Source organism: Pholis gunnellus (genome assembly GCF_910591455.1).
Source record: "Pholis gunnellus genome assembly, chromosome: 16".
In the NCBI taxonomy this organism is placed as follows: domain Eukaryota; kingdom Metazoa; phylum Chordata; class Actinopteri; order Perciformes; family Pholidae; genus Pholis; species Pholis gunnellus.
In genome coordinates, this window is record NC_136543.1 from 2646980 (window position 1) to 2671941 (window position 24962).

Here is a 24962-nt window from a genome sequence, read left to right on the forward strand (position 1 = left end):
GACTTAAACAGACAAGTTGCATGAAAACAGAACACAACACTCTAGTCTTATCTCTGTATGCGAGGGTCATGACCTTGATGTGTTGATCAAAGGTTGTATGTGTACGTTAACGCTATGTATACTGGTCCGTTTAAGACTGTTTATGTTTCTCTTGTCCTCAGCTGACCTCTGTTCTCACAGATGGGACTCTACTGCTGTCAGGCTGCAGACACACATTTCCTCCTGAGCTCTGTGTGTTTGCTTTTTTACACAATATGCAAATTAACTGTAACTTTCCTACATTAATAACAATAATAATAATCTGTTTTCTTTTCTTCAGATGATATTAATCAAATGTAACAACATTTTGAGAAGAAATAAGGTCACATAGGGACACATGATGGTAGTGGACGCATTATTGTGCGGCAAAGGGCGCCATCTAGCGGCAGAGCTGGAGACAGTCTTATTGTGCCGTTAAAACGATTTTATTATTTTGTAATAAGTTCTTATAAATGGTTTTACTTCAAGTTTCCAGTCGATTTAATTTTCAGTTATAACTTAACCTTTGCTGTCGCTAAGCGGTGATTATGGCGGCTTTATTTTGAAATGATGACCGGAATTTGTTTTGTTTTTTCTAGCTTGTAGGTGAAAGTGAAACTAAAATGAACCTGGAGTTGAAGGGGAAAACCAGCAGCATAAAGTCTACTTTGTTTGAGTGTCAGACAGCAAGAAGAAGACACAATCATGACTAACTTCTCTACGATCTACAAACTGTCGCTGGTTGCAGTGGTCTGCTTCATTAAAGGTAAGGTTACGCCAACAGTCGAATAATCGAATCTCTCGTCGATATTTTGCCTCTGCTGCTGCCACATACCATAAACCAGAAATATAACCTACTGCAGCCCGGATGCGTGTTTTCTCATGTAATGACACGAGCTCCGTGGACAACATGAACATACAGCCAGGCTAGTTAATATTAATGTGCATATCTTCAATTGCAGCACATTTGGAAAATATGTATTAAGATATTCTGTTGCTTATATACTTAATGATATTATAAATAAGTCAATACCTATAGCAAAACAGCTGTATATAAGTATAAGTTGACAAGTTGAGGAGTGTGCATAACTTTAACTTTAAATCTCAAACTATTTAAATATAGTTATATGTGATCCTCCGTCAGATTCTTCATACGCCGAATCAAGCATGGGATCCACTCACGTAATATAACGTGTGAAGCAATGTCCTGTTCATCGCACATTGTTAACTTTAACATAGATTATGTTAAACGAAGGTACGTTTCCAAAGGGACGTTGGTGTGAAGCGGTCAGTGCAGCAGCGCGCTCTCGTGGCCGAAAGTGTTCCCGGGAACAACAACTCGAGGTCTCACTGAATGAATACATGGAGACAGCTGAAACACATAGCCTCCATACACACGGTGATACAGGGAGAACACAAAGGCAGCACGTAGGCTGGACTTTGTTAGACTTTCTACACAACACTGCCCACTCTGTCAGAAGTTTTGTTTGAAGTCCAAACATTGACATAAAAAAGCAACGAGAATAAAAGTGAAAGCAAGACTCTGAAACACTTCAGTCAGCCACAGTGTATTTAGCTGCCTAAAGGGGGAGTCATAGTTTTGCTTTTATTTATTGGTTAGATTCCTGCAATGCCATGATGCGTTTTTGTATTTCCTATGACATTAACTGCTGCAACATGCCTTATTTTATAGTAGATCGATTCCATAAAAGGTTATGGAAGGATAATAGAGACACAATGGTTTATTGGTAAATATTAGGGGATTGTTGGAGTGTTGCCACTGAATAACACAAAATGCTATGGACATTAATATCAGACTATAGTGTAATCTGAGTATTGTATTCCTTTTCCACTGTGGGTTCATTTTATATTGTTCCTTTCTCGTTGAATCTATTGTCTGAAGCCTGCAGCAGCAGCTGTCCAGTGTTGGAGTGCTGGTTGGTGCAGGAGAGGACGGGTCGAGGAGGAGGTTTAGCTGCAGCTACAAGCCAGGAGAAATCCCTGCTTCACATCCGAACAGACCGCCACACCGCAGAGACCCAACAGGCTCCATCCGACATCGACCCCGACAGAGTCTACTCTATCAGCGGTCAGTTCAAAATGACACGCAGAACGGGATGTGTGACCGGACATGCATGTAGACGTGTGAGAGAGAATTCTGTATGCACTGGGTGTAGTTCAGCGTGTGTGTGTGTGTGTGTGTGTGTGTGTGTGTGTGTGTGTGTGTGTGTGTGTGTGTGTGTGTGTGTGTGTACTCTTCTGAATACCTTCAAAGTAAACAGAGAGCATTAAATAGATGCGCTACACAAATGCAGCAATCATGTTTTAGCTACGTATTCTCTGCATCCTCTTCCCTTTTTCTTTCTTTTTACATATAAAACAAACCTTTCATGTTTAATATTACATCAATAATATAGATATATGTGTTTCTCAGCCAGGTATTGCGTAATTAACTAGAAAGTTATCAGAAAAGGAAACAAAAGAGTATTGTGATTTTCCTAGTATTTATTTCTCTGCCAGCTCCCTCTTTAGATTTTCTGATTTCTTTTACGTAGAAGCAGAGCGAGCATCTGTGGCCTGCTTTTAACCATAGCGACGGAAACATGTGACCCGTCTGACTCCTGTTTCCTCAGACCCAGCTGCCACTCTCTGCCACCGCTCTCTCAATCCTCCCAGAGGCTCAGTCGAGAAGCCCCAGTGTGAGATCAACCCCTTCCTGCCGCAGCCCTCCACCCTCAAATGGGTCGCTCCACTCACAGACTCCGCCTCCAGCCCCATTTACCTGCAGGCTGACTGGTTTTCCACCGCCCTTCATGGCCTCAACGGACAGCTGGCCATTGCCGCTATCACGCGTGCTCCCACAGCAACCAAAGAGCACAACGGTAATGAATTATGACACAGAAGACCAGTCCGAAAAATGATGATTGTTACCAAGGGCCACCCACAACATGGCTGAGATGCGTACACAAAAATGTAATCGACTTGACTCTCTCCTCCTCACTATCTGTGTCCTCAGTGATCCTGAGTGTGACCACTAAAACCGTCTCGGTGCAGTCCAGACTCGGGGAACCAGTGATGCTGGACTGCGGCTTCTGGGTCGACCCCTCCTCGCCTCTGTCTGGCTCTGGTTTTGCCGTAGAGTGGCGCTACCAGTTCCGAGGCAACGGACGCTTGGTTCTGGCCTACGACGGCAAAACGGACCGCTTGGCTGATGTCCAAGAGGAAGGGGCCACGCTGGACTTTGAGGGTTTGCACCAGAAGGGGAATGCGTCCCTGATCCTGCTGGAGGCTAAAGTGCGTCACTCCGGGATGTATATTTGTACGGTGTATCTGCCGTACCTTGTGGCTCAGGTGGCGGTGGAACTTGAGATTGTAGGTGAGGGAAAAGTGAAGCTGTTATTGTTTAGGATCTGCTGTCATACAACGCTGAAACAAACTAATTATTCCGTTTGGAAATTAGGAGCGCATAAGCTTTCATTGAACCAGATTGTTATTAACGTTCTCTTCCTGTCTTTCCTGTTTTCTTTGTTCCTCCGCTCTTTTCCCCTTCTACCCAGAACCTCCATCCCTCTCCCTCCACCCGTCCCCTCTGCCCCTCGCTGTTCCCGGCCGGACTTTGACCGTCCAGTGTGAGGCGTCCGGCTTTGCCCCCCTCTCCCTGGAACTGAGCTGGGAGTTCAAAGGCACCGATGGGAAGTCCAGGCCTCTGGGACCAGGCAGCGTAACGGGCCACAGGCAGGCCTGGGATGGAACCTATAGCCAGAGCACCCGGCTGGAGCTGGACACAAGCAAGCTGGACCTGGGCCCAGGAGGGGAGGTCACCTGTGTGGCTGTCCATCTTGGAGGCACACAACGGGCCAGCGTGACCCTCAATGTCATTGGTAATGCTGAATGATTTATTGTCTAAGACATTTCTGAAGCTCTTTCGGCGACAGTGGGTTTGAACTTTTTTGTTCATAAGTAGAGGCCAGGTGGTGATTTTTCTGCACCTTGCCAGGAATGGTTGAATTAGAAAAGGCAGGTATATCAATGTAAAACTGTTATTATTACTGATATTATTTGGATTTGGGTTATTATAATATACGGTAGCCAGCATGTTGTGTTTTTCTGGTTTTAAAGGAAGCGTTACAGTTATGTGATGCCATTTTCTATTTACATGGTGCAATGTGTAAGATCTGACCATTTTATTGTAAAACTTTGAAAAAAAATGAGCTAACATTATCAACAGAGTGTGAAGAGCTTACATTGCTGCCGTTACGTTAAAGACGGGGAGAGGCGAGGGCGAGTCACTGTAGTGTCCAGTCTGCCCTCAGTCCAGAGGACGGAGTAGAGTCCTTCTCTTGTCTCTGCCGCCCCCGGGCCCCCGCCACCAGACAAACTGTCAAGGCATGACATTAATTCAATTCAATTCAATTTATTTTGTAGCCCAACATCACAAATTTGCCTCAGAGGGCTTTACAATCTGTACACATGTGACATCCTCTGTCCCGGGACCCTCACATCAGAACAGGAAAAACTCTTTAACAGGGAAAAAAAAGAAACCTCAGAGAGAGCAACAGAGGAGGATCCTCTGTCAGGATGGACAGAAGTGTGCACATTCAATGCATGTGACATACATGATTCATGTAATGAGAGTAGTAAGCAGAATAATGATGGAAACATTAGGACTACTAATAATAATGATAGTAGCAGTGGGTGTCGGGCAGGACCACGGCAGGAGGAAAGACCAGGGTCCAGATAAAACCACGATCCATGCAAACCTGTGAGGAGAGAAAGCACAAAGACATTACACAGACCACAGCACAGTTAGTGGCACAGTACTATAGGCCTGTGGCACACGTGGAGATTATAAAATAGTAGTGTTATTTTGACTCAGAAATTACGTATTCTTGCCCTGCTATTAGTTAGTAGTTGGCTTTAAAAAAAAAAAAGAGACTGTAAATTGTGATTGTATGGACCCAGGTGTAGAGGTGAAGTGCTGCCCCCTATGCTTTTGGAGCAGGTGGACAGGTATTACACATTGTGCCTTTAGTTCAATGAACAGTGAATGTCTACCTGCTTGGATATCCAGTTATGTAAACCCACCCCTGCATTTAGTTACATCTATACATACAATAGATGTGTGTTAACTCACCAGCAGTCACACCTTGAATATCATCATTTAAAGACATTATGAATCTGACATATGTCGTAGAGGGACTGCTCCTCATTGAGCTGGATTATGGTCATTTTGACCATATGGCTCTGGTGGAATATGTAACTCTTAAAATGAATTACTTTCATCAAGCTTGACGACTAAGATGCAAGTCAAATGTATAGGAATCAATTATGTTTGAACTCCTCTTTTGTCTGTTCAGGGCTCAGCACCCCCTCCATTGAGGACTCGATGGCGATGGTCGGTGTAGCGCTGGTGCTCTACGGTCTTATCAAGTTCGTCTCTTGGACCTTCACCAGCTCAGGTAACAAATAATCCAGAAAGGATGCCGTGTATACTAACAGTAATAATTGATCGTCTGCACCCATTTAATTATCTTAAACTGCAAGACAGATTGATATTTAATAAGTTACATTCATATATTTCAATTCCATTTCTATATATGACTGTTTTATCTTTTCACTGCACACAGGCTCAGATGAGGCTGGTCAACAAGACAAGGTGATGTTACCTGTTCAAATATTTATTCACAAAATGTATAATTCTGAATGTTTTCACACAGACCACTTGTACTTTATTATAACCCTGGTGCTGCTCCCGGGTGTTTTGCATGTCTCATTTCATAATAACTTTCCACTTCTTCTACTTACAGAAAGACAAGTAAAGAAGAACGAAGTCAACTGCTGTGGAAGTGTGATTCTGTTGTGATATCTAGGATGGGGTTTCAGAAGTGACTATCCTCCAGACAGTTATGTCTTGTAGTTTAAGGCTATTGTGGTAAATCTCTCTCAATTTAACCTTTTTTTCACAGGTCCAGTTCTGCTAGGTGACAAAGGGCTTCTGCTCAGTCTAAACATGTTTTTTGTGATATTTCTGTCACTTTAAAGCGATATAGCTGTTGTATCATATTGGCCTCCCACTATTTGCATACTGTATTATGTCACGAACACTGGAACTTAGAGGAATTTTGAAATAGTGTTGAAATATCAGCTTTAATTTGAAGATGTTAATGATTCCATATGATTGTCCTCTATGTCCTCTAACAGAAATAACTCAAATATAAAATGATCCAGGGCAGTACAATTACTATTGGACTAAACTGTCCAAACCCACAAACAGAATCTTGTTTTTGTAAATATAGAAAAAATAATGTGTGTATATTTTGACATTTTTGTTACTTGTGTGTTTGAGTGGTATTGCTTTCATTTTGTGTCGGTAGGAATGATGCTCCAACAGCCTGGGCTAATGCACTATTAAACTTATATAGACGTGTGAAGGAAATGGTACAAACAGAGCACATAGGTCTACCCCACGGAAAATCTAAATGTGTGTTAGAATTCAAAGATTATAATTAAAATGCCACATTTGTTGGAAAATAAACTGAAAATGGTCACGTGTTCATTTATGATAGTATAATAGGGAAAATGTGTCTTCTTAAATTAATTCATATGGCAGTATACAGACTGTAATGTCTGGGCTGTTTTTATTTTCTTGCCGTTAATTCCGCAGGGTTGAGACATATTTCTAAATAAAAACTCTTTGTGATGAACTTCTCTCAAAGTTTGAGAGTAGTAAGATGCAAAGTGTAAAAGTTGACTGATGTTCCAACAAAGTGAACTCAAGCTAGCATTAGTGAGAAAGTGTGACTTCCTTTGTCCTTTTCAGAATAAAACTAAATGGGGAACGTTTTGTTTCGGAGTTGTTTTTAACTAAAAAATGTTAGAATCTTAGACAGAATAAAGAGACATAATACTAATGAAATAATACATAAAACAGAACTGTTTCATACCAGCAACTCGCCATACATTCATGATTTATTATCAATCATTTTGAAGTAATTATTAAATACATTTAAAGTATGAAAATATGTCAAGATTGGGAGAAACAAACGTCTTTAATTTGACATCTATGAGATTAACGCAAACGTGAAATAGCTCTTCCTGCGTCTCTTTATGTTCACTATGTTTGTTGTTTGTGTTATTCGATTTAAGTGAGCGCATTTAAGTTAGAATTGGTGTTTGATACAACGTTAATTATTATATAATGTTACGTTTAGGTTTTAATCATCTGTATATAGGTTTTAATGCACTTGTTGACGTTTGTTTAAAAAACTATCAAAATATAGCAATGGTACTCAAGGGGAGCAATCACCCAATGGGTAACGACATTACTGGCCGTAAACCATCTATGAACCAATCAGAGGCGTTGGTGCTGGTAGGACTTTAGCGGGTACACTTTCGACAAGTCTAGCGATTTCGAGTCGACAGCATAGCGAAGTTGATGAGCATTGTTTTGGTAGAAAGACAGAAAGTCTGTGGGATTAAAATATGGTTTTAAATAGTATCGTGGATTTGTTTGTATAGTAACGTTGGGTTATGTCTTAAAAAACAAGACACTGGCTTTTCTTCCAGCTCGTTATTTTCTTACTTCGCGCACTTAACGCTACTTGTCACAATGCTAACTAGCTAGCTAATGCCAACGAGCGTTAGCATAACTGAACACAGAATTTAATGGTGTATTGTGGTGAAACATTATCTTTTTTTGTCTTCACGTCAAACGGCTCATAAACAAGAGGTAAGGCACGTGTGAGTGTGTCGTAATGTGTTATAGCGCTAACCGTTATTTCTATTTGATAGCTTTTTGTCTGTTACCGGTCTGCCATGAAGCTAACGTAAATATGTCATCAAGCTTCCATCACGTCGCTGTTTACCTTCACTTACTGTTGTCTGACTGTTAGTTTCGTTTCTTAAATCACGGATAACGTAATGCTCATGTTAAATGGCGTCGTTGCTTGCCCATGAAGTAAGGGGTAGTATTGGAGAGTCGTGGCTAAATTCACAAACATATGGCCTTCTTTCAGTGTATTTTACTGTCTATATGAAGTAAAACTATCTACGAAGGGAGGGAGAATATCAAACAAACTAGTACATGTATCAGCGGCACAGAGCCGCTAAAGGGTCATTATATAGTTAAAGAAAATACGTTAACGTTTGTGAGGCGATTTACGAAAAACAACGCTAGTTTTATTTCTTTTGTTTCACCTCACAAACGCCAAAGTCCCCCCCCCCCCCCTCTCTCTCCATTAACAATCTACCATGTCCCTTCAGGGGCTCCGTACATGCCCCACACCTACGACTAAAGTAGTCTCCCACAGCCAGACCCTCTTTATCTACAGATATGTATACAGTGTATGAGCCAGACCCATGAGTAGATGAAGAGCCGTCACTGAGATTACTCTGAGCAGCATGAGAATGAATTACAATCTAGTACATTTGAAAATAGTTCTCACTTTTATCCCTGATGGTCTGAATTCATGAATGCTAGTCGTAGTCTAACGAGAAAGTCGCCAAATTGGCAATAATGAAGTACTGTACTTTAGTAAAATATTGAGGTACTTGTAATGAGTGTTTCCATTCAATGCTACTTTATACTTCTACGCCACTACATTTGGTAAGCCAATATTGTGCTTATTACTCCACTGCATTTATTGGACAGCTTTAGTTACTAGCTTATTTTGATTATTAATACAAAATATACAACCAGTACTGTTATTAAACCCACCAAACACTGCAACTTTCATATTGTTTGATCTTCAACATCCTTCTGCTTGTGTGACATCTTGTACTTTCAGTTGTCCTGATCAACATTCTCCCTGTTTTTGTTTTGTGAAAGCAGAAATCACCAGCGTTTTGGATGGCGGTGGCTCCCGCTTCGATGGCGGATAAGATCATCGTCCTTGATGATGATGATGAAGAGGAGATGCCTCAACCCTCTTGCTCAGCCTCAGCCTCGTCCTCTCATCAACAAGCCAAAAAAGTCTTGCCACGCAGAGCTCAGCAGCCTGCCCCCCCTACCCACATCACCCAGTCGCCTTTCGCCTCAGCGAAGAAGGACACGCATGTTCTGCAGGCTGAGAATCAGAAATTGTTCACCGAGGTGAGCTTAGCAGTTAAGGGACACAACTGAGTGCGTTTACTCAAACCTTGTCGATTATTTAAAAATGTGACAATATAATTGTTGGCTTTCTGCTAGAATAACACTGGTAAATGTCCAGTCCAACGTGTATTAGCCTTTGGCTGGTAGCTGTGTTTACTTCTCCCCTTGATGGAATTGGGGGTATTGTATGAAATGGCAACTAATATACACACTTGAAGAAGTCATGAAGCCTATTCCAGTGTGCTCATACTTTTCACTTTTCATTGCATTGATCTCTGTACCCCATGATGATGTAGATACGCAAACATCCACTGTAACTAATGACGATACCAGATAGTACTACCACAGAGTAGTAATTATATTGACACATTACATTGAAACTGGAACAAACCTGAATCACAATGTGCTGTTGGACGTGTTCTTAACGACCTTTTACAGTTTGTGACAATGAAGGCATGCGCTAGTGTGCGCACGCAGTTATGCAACAGAATTATGGCAGATTGCTATTGCGTGTCAAGATATGAAAGCGCATCAGCCACCAAAGGTCACGAATGCAACCGAAGCAAATTGACTTTCCAGATCTGTGTGCCTGTAGTGAGTGTGTAGATTACATTAGCAAGTGGCCCAATATTTAGTGGCTAGATATATTTTAAATACATACTCATCTGTGGTTATTATCTATGCCAACCATAAGTTACTACGAGCAACCACGGGCCCATTCGACTGAAAGTCACTCGTTAAACTGAAACACCTGTTGCTCTGAAACGGTCGTGATCCTGTCGGAATTCCCCAGAACTTGAGTCCACTGTTTGAACATCTATTCTGACAACCGAACATGCAACAAGCAGACATGTTGATGCTGTTAACAGTTTCAATTTTAAAAAGTGTCAAGCTTGCTAACCGGTCTGGACGGCCAACATGCACACGCACGTATAGATTTGATGATGTTTGCTGTAAAGGCGTTGTTCCTCTCTCTCCCTCCTCTGTCACCTTGCCTGGTCATCATGGGTGTTTTCTCTACTCCTTCCTCCTAGTTCGTGGAGCACTGCTCAACTCACACCCAGGACTGCCCCGAGGTCTTGGCCTTCCTCCAAACCAAGCATGCCAAGGCCTCCCCAGAGTACCTGTTCTCCGTGGAGTTCAGGAACACCTTGGGACGATGTCTGACTCACACTCAGGCCAACCGGTCCAAAACCTTTGTCTACATCAATGAACTGTGCACTGCACTCAGGAAGCATGCAGCGAAGAGGAGGCAGGCCCTCACCAAGGTTGAACCCGGGCTTTCCACCTCATCAGGTTCTGTCCAGTTTCCCTCTGATTTTCTCAAAAGGAAAGACGAGAGTAAAGATGAGATGAATGAGGAAGAGGAAGGGGTGAAACCGGCAGCGGGGGATAAGCAACCTTCCACCTCAGGGCTGCAGGAGGGCAACAACAAGGAGGAACAGGAAGCAGAGAAAAAGGCAAAGAGGGCATCCAGGAAACAGGTTAGTGTTGAACACCACTTCCTCTTCCTCTAATGAATAATTAGAAATGTGATTTTTATGGCACTTTTCAAGTTTCTTCCGTGTTTATGAAGTGCTATTCATAAAAGTAGAACAGACAAAGATCACATTAGAGAGCATAAAAGTATGATTGAATGCTCTCTAATGTGATGGGTTTGTGATGGATTTTTTTAATGTATATTGGTTTTTAATGGACACATAAAGTTATTTCTTTTCAGATTTTGATCAGCTTATACAATACCTTTTAATGCTATTAGTACCTCACTAAGGTGTAGTTGTCACCTGGTTTTACTTGGTAGCCTAGAAACCATTTACCAATCACCTAATTCCTCTTTTTCCTTTCATCCCCGACATACAACTTGATACAGGAAACACAAGCAACCAGGATGAGTCTGTGTCGGCAAACACACTGACCCTTCACGTCCTTTCTCAATTTCTCTCAGATAGCATACCTGGAGAACCTGCTGAAGGTGTACAACGACGAGATCTGCCGCCTGCAGCAGGCCGAGCTGAATTTAGATGACCTGGGAACTGAGGACTCTTTATACATCCAGGAACACAAGCTCAAACGCAAGGTGAGCCTGGAGGTTGATTAGGCTCGGGGCTCCACTGCTGATAAACTCGGCTGAAAGCTGTAAAATGCCAGGTTGTGTGACCGCTAGTCACACCTCTTCTTCTGTCCTCTACTTCTCTTCCAGATGATAAAGATTTATGAAAAGCTGTGTGAACTGAAGGAGTGCAGCACACTAACAGGCCGAGTCATTGAGCAGAGGATCCTCTACAAAAGCACTCGTTATCCTGAGATCAACAGGAAGGTGAGCTGGTGGTTGCTTTAGTCCATTTTAAATGTCGTGGAAAGTAACACGCTGGGTAAAACTTAGTGTTCACTTGTGTGATTGGGTTCTTTTATCTTGATCCTGGCTCCCAGAGTAGATGTTGGTAGTGACCTCTGACCCGCTTCGGTATGTCTTAAGTTCAGGAGTATTCATTTTATATGAGCTGACACCAGGTTACCGTTAAATGTCTCACAGCTGAACTCTATTTGCATGAACAGGATTATTATTGCTCACAGCAAGACTTGATCACTATAACTCTTTTTATTTAGGTTTTCAAAAACATCCAGAGCACGAGACAAAACCGAAAATTGCAGAACCTCAAAATGAGTTGAAATATCCAAAGCTAAACCTTTATTTCTATTGTATCAATAGTTATATCTTTATAGTTTTGAAGCACGACCTTCAGTATTTGGATAAAGTAGCTCATGAAAAAAAAGGTGTGGCAAATTTAGTAACGAGAGTCAAGAGCTGTTCAATGTGTCAGATACATATTTAATCAACTTTTCGGGGAATATAAATATCATATAAGACGTGATAATAATATGTTAAGGGAGTCAAAGCAGGATCAGTCAACCTCCTATAGAAGCAAAGTGACATGAGAAAACAAAGACATAACTATGGGCCATGCATGGACTGGTTATGTTGGAGGAGCTGTTGCTGTGTTTTTACGTGGGTGAATGTGATCGGCTCCTGATCCCTTGCCCTGCGTTCCTTCCTCCCGTCAGATCGAGCGTTTCATCAACAGTCCCGAGGCGCAGCGGAACCCTCCGGATTTCCAAGACATCTTCCAGCAGGTGCTGCGCGCCAATGAGCGCCACAACCTGTGCCTGACCCGAAAACAGCTGGACCAGATCGCCCAGGAGGCTTTCAAAGAGACCGGGCGCTGCATGCAGGAGAGGCGCCACCTGGACCTGGTGTACAACTTCGGCTCGCACCTCACTGACGCCTACAAGCCTGGTAAGGCTGTCTGCTGGTTGCTGTGGCAGGCTTGACTCTTAGAATGCTTTGTTCTGACGTTAGGCAGGTTATCAACACAAATGCACCACAAGAAACCTTTATTTTCTGGTTTGAACAAACCTTTAAGGGCGATCCCACTTCAACAATCACCCAGTGTCCCGTGCAGCGCGTTAGTATGGATAGAAATGTTAATGTCAAGGGTTTGGAAGTAGTGATGGTTGCCACTTTCTTTGGTCTTTTGGTAAACAAAAAGATTAATAAAGTACTATAAACGTTCCAGCTAGAGCTCCGTGCTACAGCTATTCCATAAATGAGTCTTATATGAAGTGCAATTCTTGTTTTTAAAACGCCTGCTTTCCTCTCAAGGCGTGAACAACTTTTGGACACTTTGTGTTGAGTTTATAAAACATGATTTACTGCGTTAAAGGGCCAGGGTGGAGCATTTCAGGGGATCTTTTAGCAAAAATGGAATTCAATATTCATACTAATGATTTTCTTGAGTTTGTAATCACTTAAGAATCTTGTTTTTGTTAGCTGATGATGAGTCCTTCATATCTACAGAGGGAGCTGGTCCTCTTCACTGAGTCCACCGTGTTGCACCGTCATGTTTCTACAGAAGCCCACAAAGGCCAAACCACACACTGGCTCTAGAGTCTTTCATTTTCCTAAGTTACCCGGAGGCCACCGTAGTTCTCGGACACGCTTGTGAAACCGTGGTAACGTGAGCCACAGAGTGCAAAACCGTGGCACCGTGACCTCCGTTACTCCTAAAGGAGTGTTGCTATGGTATGGAGGCAAATGGTGTTACCATGGTTTTGCATTCGACGGCTCACGTGACCGCAGTCTTGGAGAGGGAGGAGTGAGTGGAGGGGTTGGAGTCTGCAACCACACCTCTAGATGCCACCACATCCTTCACATTGTCTCTTTAAGAAGTGAGGGACCACTGGTGCAAAGACAAAGTTCTATCTCTCTTTGCCCATCTCTTATCTGACTCTTATCTGATTCCCCCCCCTCTAAAGCCACTGACCCGGCTCTGGAGGACCCCTCACTGCTGCGGAAGCTTCGGTCGAACAGAGAAGTGGCTCTGTCCCGTCTCGAGGAGGTCATCACCAACTTCGCCATCAAACAAGAGGACACGGAGGAGCAGGACAGGGCCAAACGGCTGGAGAAAGACAGCAAGGAGAAAGAGGTAAGAGAGCGTCTGTGGAAGGAGGACAATCATCAAAGCTTCTGCTTTCAGTGTTTCACATGCTTTTGGTTTCATTTTTATGTATGAAAATGTGTTCCTGGAATTGTTTTATCCCTATGATCTTTAAACTGCATTCTCCACAGTAATACATACAATTATATAGAAATATATTATGATGCATATATCTTGCTTGTTTGACCCTCACACGCCTTATTTTTAGGCCCACAAATCAGAAAACGGAGAAGGAAATAAAGAGGTGAACGGAGTGGCAGAGGTGGAGGAAGAGGTGGAGGAGGACGACGATGAAGAAGATGAATCATCAGACCCAGACATTGAGGAAGAGATCCAGGCCAGCACCCAGCAGAACGGACCAGGTAAGAGCAGAGATGTTCACTAAAATGTTTCTTCTTTTTATTCTGAAGTTTCAACAGTAAATCCAGTTTCCTGCCACTTTTAATTGATGTTAACATATTTCTAAGACATGTTTTGCTTTAGTTTTTAGACTAAGTCTCTCTCTCTGATTGGAGCGACGGAAAGAAAAGATTTCATTGCATTCATTTCCCTCTTTCTGTAGACGAGGACGAGGACGAGGACGAGGACGACGGTAACGAGGCGGAACCAGCGTGTGAAGCAACCAACAAGGAGGATCGGTTGGCAGGAAGTGTTTCTGCAGGGGAAGAAGAAGAAAGCGTGAAAGATGAGGACGAGGAGCCAGCAAGTGGACGCAGTCCTCTTTCTGATGAGAGCAAGCCCCAGATCTCTCCGCTGTCCGACCTCCCCTCCCCCAGACAGAGCCCCAGCCAATCAGAGCCAATGCAGACTGACTGCCAGACGCCGCTGTCTAATGGTAACCATGCAGGGTTAGAGGAGCCCGTGGATTCCTCCAATCATGTTTCAGTCGTGCTAGTAAGCACCAGTAAAGTCACTCAGGACCCTGCGGACGTTTCTCCGGCAACAGCCAACGGGGTGTCTTTGCCGCTGTCGCCAGCGGTCATCGTAGAAAGTTGTGTCACACAGACGACCAACGGCACGTCGCCGCCGCCCAGCCTCAGAGCCACGAGGAGCCAGAAGAGGAAGAGGGAGGACGCGACGTCGGGGAACTCCCGAAATAATAAGCACATACTCATCCACGACAGGTACTGAAGGCGTCATTACTCATAGATTAGGACTGCATGACATGGAGAAATATGTGACATGAATGTATTAGATATTGTGATTAAAAAAATATATTAACACTGCAAATCAATAAATATTAACTTAACTTAACTTAGGGCGGGGCAGGATCAAAACTTAGTTTAGACACCTAAAAAAGTCTATCAGTTCATGTGTACGCTATATTTAGAATATTTTCACAGCTTTACTTTGCCAGACGGCCCTTTGTCAACAGGAGCTGAAGCCGTTATTTCTGCTCTCTTCAAAGCCACCAGACTCTTCTGACAAACAGTCACTTTACACAGCAGGACACAGGAGAGCTGGTCTACTGCTGTTAGTTTGTGTTATTAACGCAATAACACAAACTAACGATCAGGACAGCGGTAGAGCAGCTAGACCTGTGTTTTCAAGGTGAAATTACTGATTTTGTCAAAGCAGTCTGGTCCAGGACTCAACCTGGTCTTGTGTTAAACAGCACTTATGTGATCTCTCGATGAATGTCGACGAGTCAGACTACTACTTATTCAAGAGCAAATCAGTCAACAATTTAACGAAACAAATCTGTATTTCTCGATTTTCAATTATGGACTTCTTGTTCAGTTCTAGTTTGCATCAGCACCTTTTTAAGCTGTGCTGTGTGCTCAACACGTACTCTCACTGATGAAGAGGAACAGAGGAGCAGGTTGAGATAAAGTTCACTTACTCTGGGACTCCACAGTCAAGAAAACAGTAATGCATTTAAAATGCCACTTCAGTTGTCGCCCTAGTGCTCTTCAATTAATAATATATTATTATTGCTCTGGATTCATTTATCAGCAAGTAATTTATTTTAACCTTTTTACTTTTTCTCTTGTTGATTTTCTTTTACCTGTGATATTCCCTCTTAAACTCTTTGTGTGGTCCCCCCCCCCCCCCCCCCCCCCCCTCTACATCCACGCTGTTCCCTCCCCAGTGAGGCAGATATCCCTCTGGATATGGGCGTTTTCAGCTGCAACTCTCCACAGCAGGCAGAGTCAACCCGAGCAGACACTCCGACCCATGAAATGGTCAGCAGCTCTCAGTCGACTCCGCCCCCCAAGAAAAACAAGGTGGGTGCTCATAGAAAGAGGACAATTTCTAGGTATAGTTTATTTATATATATACTGTGTATATATATATATATATATATATATATAATGTCTCATTATTAAATCTTGTTTCTATATCTTTTTTATTACATTGTATCATTATGTTATACAGGTGATCCTTTATCAAGGTCACATCGACTACATTAGTTGATTTTTCACCCAAAACAACAACAAAATTAAATTGAGGAACACATCAGTTTAAACCGACGTTAACACATATTTGATGTGTTTCCTCCTACAAGTAGTCGTGTCCTCCACAGTTTACGGCGTGAGTAGCTCAGGAGATGCTTCCAAAATCTAAAGTTCAAACAAGAGAATGTGAGAGAAAAAAGGCTCCAGCCAATGACTCAAATAAGAATGAAATGAAATACCAGTAATCTTATCTTTTTTAGATTTGTGTTTTTTCACCTGTTTAATAATTAAATGATACAGTGATAAATTCAGATTTTCTTTAGAAAATACAAGAAAACAGTGAGCCGTGATCCCACTGTACTCACTGAGTGTTTGTTTCCAGGTCAACGTGGCCACACAGTGTGACCCAGACGAGGTCATCGTCCTGTCAGACTCTGAGTGATTGGTCCACATCTCACCTGGATTCTGGGTCACAGTTCCTCAACGGATGCATGTCCGCTGGCTTGTCAGAAGAGGAAGAAGCTCAATTTTTTTTCACCCCAGAAATTGTGAAACTTCTGCCACAAGGATGACCCAAACCAACAATATCAAGCTTTTACTAAATGCACAACAGCCGTTGGTAGCTGTGGAAGACGGAGAAAACTATGACTTTAGTTCCTCAAGTCACTTGATTTCATACAACCAAACAAAAGCCAAGACAAGTGTTTTTGTAAAAGACTTAAATAAAAATAATTGTAACCTAAAATTTGAAAGAAAGCCGTTTCAACAGGACTTGATTTTGTTTTTGTAAAATCAAAGAGTCCTCGTGTTCAGCTGTGAACACCAGAGAATACAGCTGTCACCGTCTCAATCGGCTGGTGTTTACCTCGCCTGTCTTCTCTCCCTTTTCGGGTGCAGTAAAGATGACCTCATCAGAATCTATTGGGGGATCCAAGCAGCCAAACGTCTGTCGCCGTGTTTCCTGCCATTCGCTGCAGCACTAACAATGCGTCAGCTGGCAGTAGCATTGAAATGAGGAGAACTCTTGTTTGAGGGGTTGAGGTAAGAAACCAGTGCCTGAAAACATGACCTGTGCAGCCGGACGCCTGGCCCAGACTGACACTCGACTGGCGAAGGCTTCGGTAGCTCACTGCCAGTTTGTTTACATTTTTATATTTCAATGGTATGTTTTCCATAAAGCGGAGCGGGGAGGGAGTGGGCTGTATAAATGGAATTTTGAGATGCCGTTGTTTTACTTGCTATTTATGATGCGCATTGAGTCAGTGAGCTGCTTGATAATGGAGAACATTTTAAACACTTTGTTTTTAAGTTCCCCTCAAAAACATGTTTCTATTTTTTAGGTTTGTAAAGAAGTAATTTTTTTTTCAGACCAGCGTCTGCTGCAGGATAGCTGAATAGTTTCCAGATAGTTGTTGGTTTAAATGACCAACGTTGACAAGTCTCACACACAAATGTTTGAAGGATGAGTTAAGCAATATTCTATATGTTTGTTATTGTCAACAAATCCCGGGAAAAGACCGAAACAGTTAATTGTTACTAAACTCTGTATCCAAAACTTGATATGTCTTCATCCTCTGGGCCACAGAGCTCCATTGTTGTCCAGAAACTATCAAAAACACAGCCATGAGCCCCACTATCGCACTGAGAGACATGTTCCATCATAATGAACATGGACTCCAAATGTGTATTCATCCACAGCTGAAAATAGTCCCAAACAAATGCACTTTTTGCTCGTTGAGTAATGTTTGCATAAAAAAACTACAGTATCCAGGTGTTTTGGTAAATAGCTGAGGAACCAATGGTCTTTGAGCTGACAGCAGCAGTCAGTCAAAGGAGTGCTGGGTGGACGAACACGTTGATGGTTTTGGTCTTCACATGGGATCTGTTGACATTGAGCCTTATCCTTTATGTAGCTATAGCACAAAAGAGTTTCCTCGTGATTCTGACCCGTTTTAAAGCTAAAGGGGAAGTTTAGATTGAAGAAATTCTTTAATGCACCTCCAACAGAGTTGAGTTTCACCGTGATACTGATAAATTAAACCTGTGCCTCTGCCCAGCCCCGATAACGACATCTGTTCACCCGGTCCACAGTTTAAGCCCAAACCACAACGTACCACGCGAGAATCTGTCTAAAGAGATGTTTATTTTAGATAAACCTGGCCCAGTTAAGGATCCTAAACTCCTGAGTATGGACCAGAAGAACATTTTATTCTGACACACAATGGTTCACTTTCATACAGATAATCATCATTTGTTGGCACAGCTTTTATATGTTGGTTCCCTCCTGAGCACACACTGGATACTCGGATACATTTAGCATTACACTTTACATTTCTACAGCCCTGCCGTATTTAACATCGCGTTTGTTTTTTTCATGAAAGTCTTTGAGTTGATCAAATACAGCGTTGCACTTAAGATGTCCCGCATTTGAAAGAGATTTTTTTGTGACGGGTATGTTTTGCATCCTTTCATTAGAACTTGTTGGCTGGCTGGTCCTCATGTAATAGAACTCGGGGTGAGTTTTGGGGAGGGGATATTTTTTATCCCGACAACAATCCCTGTTTTTCTCTTTTCCTCCTGAATCCCAGTTTTGTTCCGTCTTTCCCACACAGGTGAATAATATTTCGGGTAAATGGTCTTTTCAGACTTAATAGAATGTAGACCTGGAATGTAGTTGTCATAGCTACTCTCTATCAGGCCTCATTTATGCAGTGGAGTGATCCATGACAAACTGTGACTTATTTTCTTTTTCCTCTTTTTTTTTTTGCATATTTGATAAATAAATGATACTTTTTATAAATATATATACACACAGCCTCTGTGTTGCTATTCTTTCTGTTTGGATTTGAAGTTGTTCTTGAATATAAATATATAGAATACATTTTACATTATAAAAACTTCGTATTCTAAGGAGGCTGCAGATGAATATTTATTTATTTAGCTCATTTGATTCAGCTGGTTGATATTTCTGATGCACACACAAATGCTTTAAAAGAAATGTAAAAGTAATCGACGAATAAAGGTATTTAAAAGAATTTAAAAATGTCATCAAAAACATATTTGTATGTTACATTTATATACAAACTGTTGAACCTGAATTTACAAACTGTCATGTTTGAACTTCACTGCATGTGTGTTTGACATCGCTTGAGTCACACATTGTTTTCACACATATATACATGTATTTGTGGATTTAGATTACATTTCTTCTCTTTTTTTTTAGATGTGGATTTTGTTAACATTTATATATATAATATCTATATTTTTGTGTGCATTGAAAAATATTGTTATGGAGAGTTGTCTGTGTGTGTGTGTGTATATATATATATGTGTGTATATATATATGCATATATATATGCATATATAAATCACAAAATACATTTGGGAATCCCTCTGTGAGCAACACTTATGACTTATTGTCATATACATATATACAAAATTTGACTTCTGCATTTAACCCATCCATAGCTTACTGGGAGCAGTGGGCTGCTGAGAAGCACCCAGGGAGCAGTTAGGGGTTCAGTGTCTTGCTCAGGGACACTTCGGCACAGGGCATGTAGCAGCCAAGGATCGAACCGCCGACCTTGCGGTTACCGGACAACCCGTTACTTCAACTTCCCAGCACGAACACACGAATAGCCCTTATTCAAATCATTAGGTAAAAGTAAAGTGCACTAATAGCCGAACTCAGAGTTATTTTCCTTTTGAATGAACCGTGAACGAGGCTGAAAGACTGGGAGGCGGATTTACGTAAAACGGTAGTGCGCATGCTCTATGGGCCCGTGGATGCGGATGATCGCCGGAACATCCGGGTAATTTTATACTCTGAAGTCAAACTTGTTTTGCTTCATACGCTACTGGGCAATTTTCTTCGGAATGAATGGGGCGGCTTCTCCAACGCTGTGTCCAGTTATCTTCGTACATCACCGGGTCCTGACAGAGGCGCCTCTCGGCTGCAGACGGGCTGTCCGGCCGCTCAGCTCGGCAGCTTACGGCTCCCCTGTCACTTTCCTGTCTCCTACCTTCAGCCACACAGGCTCGCCTGTCACTGTCCTGTCTCCTGCCTGCAGCTTGCCGCTGTGTTGCCACTTTCAGTAACCGCTCGCGCTACAAACTACAAACTACAAACCCGTCATGGCGGCCGCCACCAGGCTCGTGTCAAGGTTGGCGCTGGTCACTGGTACGTTTATATTTGACCACGCGTCTGTCTGTCAGTGTGATACGTGAACAGGGAAAAGCAGGACGTGGTCTTTAACGTTTGGTCGTCAGTCTCACTTCAGTCCGTTTTAACTGATGCTAGCTGAGTGCTACTGGTTTGTAAATGTAAACTCCTGAGTATTCTTGTAGAATACTGTAAAGTACTGTTTTCCTACTGTCTCACAACCAGTTAGGCAGCTTTAGGGTTCAGCTTTAGCAAGCGAAGTATAAACTCTGATCATGACTTTCAAAGAAGTAGTACCACCAGGATCAGGGCCGATTAAGTTCAATAATTTTAATGTAGAGTGAAAATAAAACCACTGACTTAATTTTCTGTCTCTGAGACATATGAATATTATTAATTGGAGCTGCAATTTACAGGAATTACCGTTTTTCTGGATTAATCTGGATTTTGTCAATGAAATGGCTGAAAATAGTGCAGAATGTGTCCCAGAATCAAATCTTCCATCGTCTTGTTTTGTCTAACCAACAGTCTAAAACCCAAAGACATTCACTTTATAGTTCAGTGAAGCAGCAACCAGACTGTTACGCACCTCTGCTTAAAACATGACTAAATACTTAGATGAATAGATTAATTTAGTAATTGATTCATTGACTGAAATCATTTTAGTTCTAATATAAATAATTTAGCATCATTTTCACACAGTGGGAGCTAAGGCTCTTTAGGATGGATAAAGGTCCATTCACTCACAACAGAGAGGCAGAATAACAATGCAGAGACACAACAAATACACAACATACATCTGTATAATACAAAAAAAAAACGCAGAACAAAGAGATGACACTTGTATGTCCCCTCCCAGGAGGAGGCAGTGGAATCGGACGGGCGGTGTGTTGTCGCCTCGCCTCTGAGGGCGCCTCCGTGGTGGTCGCCGACATCAGCCAGGAGTCGGCCTACGAGACCCTCGGGAGGCTGCCGAGTGACCTCAGAGGACAGGGTCACATGGCGGCGGTGGTGGATGTGTCGTCAAAAGAGAGCGTGAAGAAGCTGGTCACGAGTATACAGGCGCGTGGTGCAGACGGAGCATTAACGTCTGAATCTGACACTTTTCCAGAGAAACCAGCGCTCTGCTCTCTTCTCTTTGTGGTAGAAGGCTACAGGGACTGTTGCTGCTTTCTTTGCTCTGACAGTGAATGTCCTCCTCTCCCTCTGCAGACTCGGTACTTCCAGCCTCCCTCGGTGTGTGTGAACGCAGCAGGCATCACCCAGGACGACTTCCTGCTCAACATGGAGGAGGATCAGTTTGACAAAGTCCTCCAGGTCAACCTGAAGGTAGGCGGCCATGACACCTGGGGCCTGAACCGCCACGCTTAGCGAGGAGCGGAGGGAGTTATCCGGCTGTCTTTCAGCTCAACCCTGGCTTTTAAGCTGGGATGGATCACCATGGTAACCTAGGCTGCAGGTTAACCACTGACCAATCAGCTCACTGGATCATGCAGTCGTTGTTCCTTCAGGATCCTGACAGGAACTAAACAGTGACTTCAAAATAAAGTGACCAGTAGTAAAGAGCAACAGATATTAGTATCGGTCAGTCGAATCTTTATGAACGCAGCCATAGTTTAAAGATGAAATATAAAGATGAAAGCTGCATTTGAATGTTTCTACGTTTCCTCCTGTCAGTCTTGATGCTTTTACTCTCTTAATCCATCACTGCAGCTCAGAACAACACGAGGCAGCTTTGTGATAACAGCTGGAAATAACTCGTATACTCTGTTGTCTTTGAGTAGAAACCGATCCACACAGCGTTAACTAGCTCCCATAATTCATATTAATGCAACATCTGGATCAGACAGACCTCTTCATGATCCACTCTTCTTCTCCTCTCTGCTTCGTCTTACATGATTTTAACATATTCATGAAGTCTGTTCATCATCAGACGGCCCGGCGTCTCCGTCTTTCTGTGTTTTAGATGAAGAGCAGAGAACAGAACACAGTGAAGAGATGTATTCAGTCCTCTCTCCTCCTGCGTCTCAGGGCTCCTTCCTGGTCCTTCAGGCTGTGGCTCAGGCTCTGGTGGCCTGTGGAGCACCCAAAGGATCCATCGTTACCGTGGGCAGCATCGTGGGAAAGGTCTCTGCTTTACACTTTACATATTTAGCTGAAGCTAAAGTTTGTATCCAGAAAGGCACAACTCTAGGTGTGATGGTGGGATTGTCCACAACTGTTAAAGGATGAAGTCAGCAGAATTTTCATCCTGGACCTGTCTTCAGTTCACTAAGAGCTTCTCTTCAGTGGAGCCCAAAGGGACAAATAGAAGCAGTCAAACCCCAAAACAGATGGAAATACAGTGAATAGTTCTAGTCATTTAAAACTTGTTTAACAGGAATGTTTCCTTTAGCTTTCTAATCAACGTTTCCCAAAGCACAAGATCCAAGAATACACACAGAGATCCATCTAGAGCTTTATTCTAAAAAACAATATGAAGCCAAAGCCACACATGAGTTGTTCAGTCCTCTGTGAGTGTCCGCTGTGTGATTTGAACTTTGACTGCTTCATGAAGATCTCCAGTGGAACCGGACTGATTCTGTTTCCTCGTGTCTGTGGGGTTAACGTTGGTAGGTGGGAAACGTCGGGCAGGCAAACTACGCTGCTTCTAAAGCAGGAGTGGAGGGTTTAACCAGGACGGCTGCCAAAGAGCTCAGCAGGTGAGAAGAGTGATGCAACACACACACACACACACACACACACACACACACACACACACACAGCTGGTAACAGTCCAACTATATAGAAGTTAAGAACAAGAAGAATCACCACTCATTGGCTTCTGCTTCTCTTTTCCTACAGGTTTGGGATTCGGTGTAATTGTGTGCTGCCAGGTTTCATATCGACTCCCATGACGGATAAAGTTCCAGAGAAGGTTATTGGCAAGGTACAGCACACACACACACACACACACACACACACACACACACATAGTTTCACCTCCTACAAACAATATGATCGACTTTATATAAGCTCTATTGATGTAGCATGGGTCAGAACATGGTGAGTTTTCTCTTCAGTATAAAAAAGCTCCCAAACTGCTGACAGTGTGTTCAGTGGACTCTCCTGAGTCATCTTGATGTCGACGTTTCTGTAAAGACAAGTTGTTGTGTGATGATCTTTAATGAATCTTTGAGCAGCACTAATGAACCTTTGTGGTTCTGGCTGCAGAGTCTTGGCAGTGACCTTTAAAGCACAGCAAACCAAACTAGAACCTTCTGCAGAACTAAACGTTACCAGGTGTCAGTGGTTCAATCCAACCAAAGGAACCCTTTGACAGACCAGCCTGACTCTGCTGAGGTCATCAAACAGAGCCGTCCTCCTTAAATCTGCACTGCGTCTTGTTTGTGTGTTTTTATCAGATGAAGTCCTTGGTGCCTCTGGGGAGAATGGGTGAGCCTGCAGGTCAGTGAACGCATCACTTTGGTTTGTTTTCACTGCAGACCTTTATTCTCATGTGATAGATATTCATAATGTGAACTTTTCTAAGCTCCAAACACCAGAATCTAAACTTTTAACACATTTTGCATGTGTCGCAGGCCGTTACGGTTAAAACTGATTTTACCGTTGGATACAAAGCACTTTGAAATGTTATTTAAAAGTTCTAAAACTCACTTTACTTTCCCACACCTGGTCCTGGTCTACAGGAGCAGGTCTGCCATGCTCAGTCCCCAGGTCCTCCTCACACTGTTGACTCTTTTTGTCCTCCAGAGGTGGCTGATGTGTGTGCCTTTCTGGTCTCAGATGACTCTCGATACATCACAGGAGCCAGCGTGGAAGTGACAGGTACAGTGTGACAGCTGCTTCTGTATGAACACTTTGATGTTCAGCATGCTCAACGTTAGTGTTTTCTTTGTCAGGTGGACTCTTCATGGGATGAACCGTCCGCCACACGGATGGAGACCAGTGGGAGGCCTGTTCTTTTGGAGTTCATTTCATTGTTGAAATGATTGAACTTGATTTGCTCTTTGTGATTACTGTTGATTGTTTCATAAATGTGGTTGCTAACATGTATTACACGGTGTAAAGCCACGTTTGTGCCAATAGACACCTGTTTGTAATATTTCTGAACAGAATGGAATATTTTAACTTGTAAGAATTAAAAGTATTTTCCGTCAGCCTTCTGGTGTCTGTAAAGCCCTTCATTCCTCTCCTGATCCATCCTGACCTTATTAAATGGCCGGATGAGCTTTGCACCTGGCCCTTCAGATCTACCAACATTTCTTTTCGAGGTTCACCAGCTCTGTCACACCACCACAGCCTCCACTCATCATCTGTGTCGTCTGAGAGCCTTTCATGGATTTCCTTTAGAAGTTGGCTTTTTGAAAACATTTCAATGTTAAAGCTACTTCTAGGAACATTTAGAGTCCATTTAGAAAACCTCTCATTTTACTGCAGCAAATAAAGCCTCTAGGCTCTAGTTTCATAATAACTATGTATCTGATATTCTTACATTACAAGATATTCAATATGTAACCTCCAAAACCATCAGTGGTTTTATTCAGCACATTGTTTGCCTTTGGGCGGAATCAACAGAGATTAAAGACAAAATCCATAATTCGCACCAAATAATTTATTAATCCATTACTTTGATACAGGGCAGAGGTGAATATTGATGTATTCAGTTCATGACGTTATTAGTACCACTCAGGATTTACATCAAAATGTCTACCGTCGTTTTCTGTTCAACAATCGACTGGTCAACCAGAACACATGTAAGAAGTTGTGTAACAGTTCGTGGAATGTACAAAAAT

At 42.6% G+C, this 24962-nt stretch overlaps 3 protein-coding genes across 3 annotated transcripts; all 3 read left to right on the forward strand.

The window, feature by feature from the left end:
• Window positions 1-636: 636 nt before the first annotated feature.
• Window positions 637-6849, forward strand: tapbp.1 (TAP binding protein (tapasin), tandem duplicate 1). Its single transcript, XM_079175522.1, has 8 exons — window positions 637-784; window positions 1922-2107; window positions 2652-2900; window positions 3035-3394; window positions 3576-3899; window positions 5376-5477; window positions 5646-5674; window positions 5826-6849. The coding sequence occupies exons 1-8, from the start codon at window positions 724-726 to the stop codon at window positions 5835-5837; spliced, it is 1323 nt and encodes a 440-aa protein (XP_079031648.1). The 5' UTR covers window positions 637-723; the 3' UTR covers window positions 5838-6849.
• Window positions 6850-7435: 586 nt separating this feature from the next.
• daxx (death-domain associated protein) lies at window positions 7436-18939 on the forward strand. Its single transcript, XM_079175593.1, has 11 exons — window positions 7436-7747; window positions 8849-9109; window positions 10144-10593; window positions 11055-11186; window positions 11310-11426; window positions 12173-12404; window positions 13424-13593; window positions 13814-13967; window positions 14168-14729; window positions 15698-15833; window positions 16387-18939. Exons 2-11 carry the CDS (start codon window positions 8867-8869, stop codon window positions 16444-16446), a joined length of 2256 nt encoding a protein of 751 aa, XP_079031719.1. The 5' UTR covers window positions 7436-7747; window positions 8849-8866; the 3' UTR covers window positions 16447-18939.
• An 895-nt stretch (window positions 18940-19834) lies between these two features.
• On the forward strand, window positions 19835-24328 carry hsd17b8 (hydroxysteroid (17-beta) dehydrogenase 8). The gene is made up of 9 exons (XM_079175906.1): window positions 19835-20184; window positions 21026-21228; window positions 21379-21495; window positions 22198-22293; window positions 22783-22868; window positions 23011-23095; window positions 23571-23613; window positions 23920-23994; window positions 24069-24328. The coding sequence occupies exons 1-9, from the start codon at window positions 20139-20141 to the stop codon at window positions 24086-24088; spliced, it is 771 nt and encodes a 256-aa protein (XP_079032032.1). The 5' UTR covers window positions 19835-20138; the 3' UTR covers window positions 24089-24328.
• The last annotated feature ends 634 nt before the right edge of the window (window positions 24329-24962 follow it).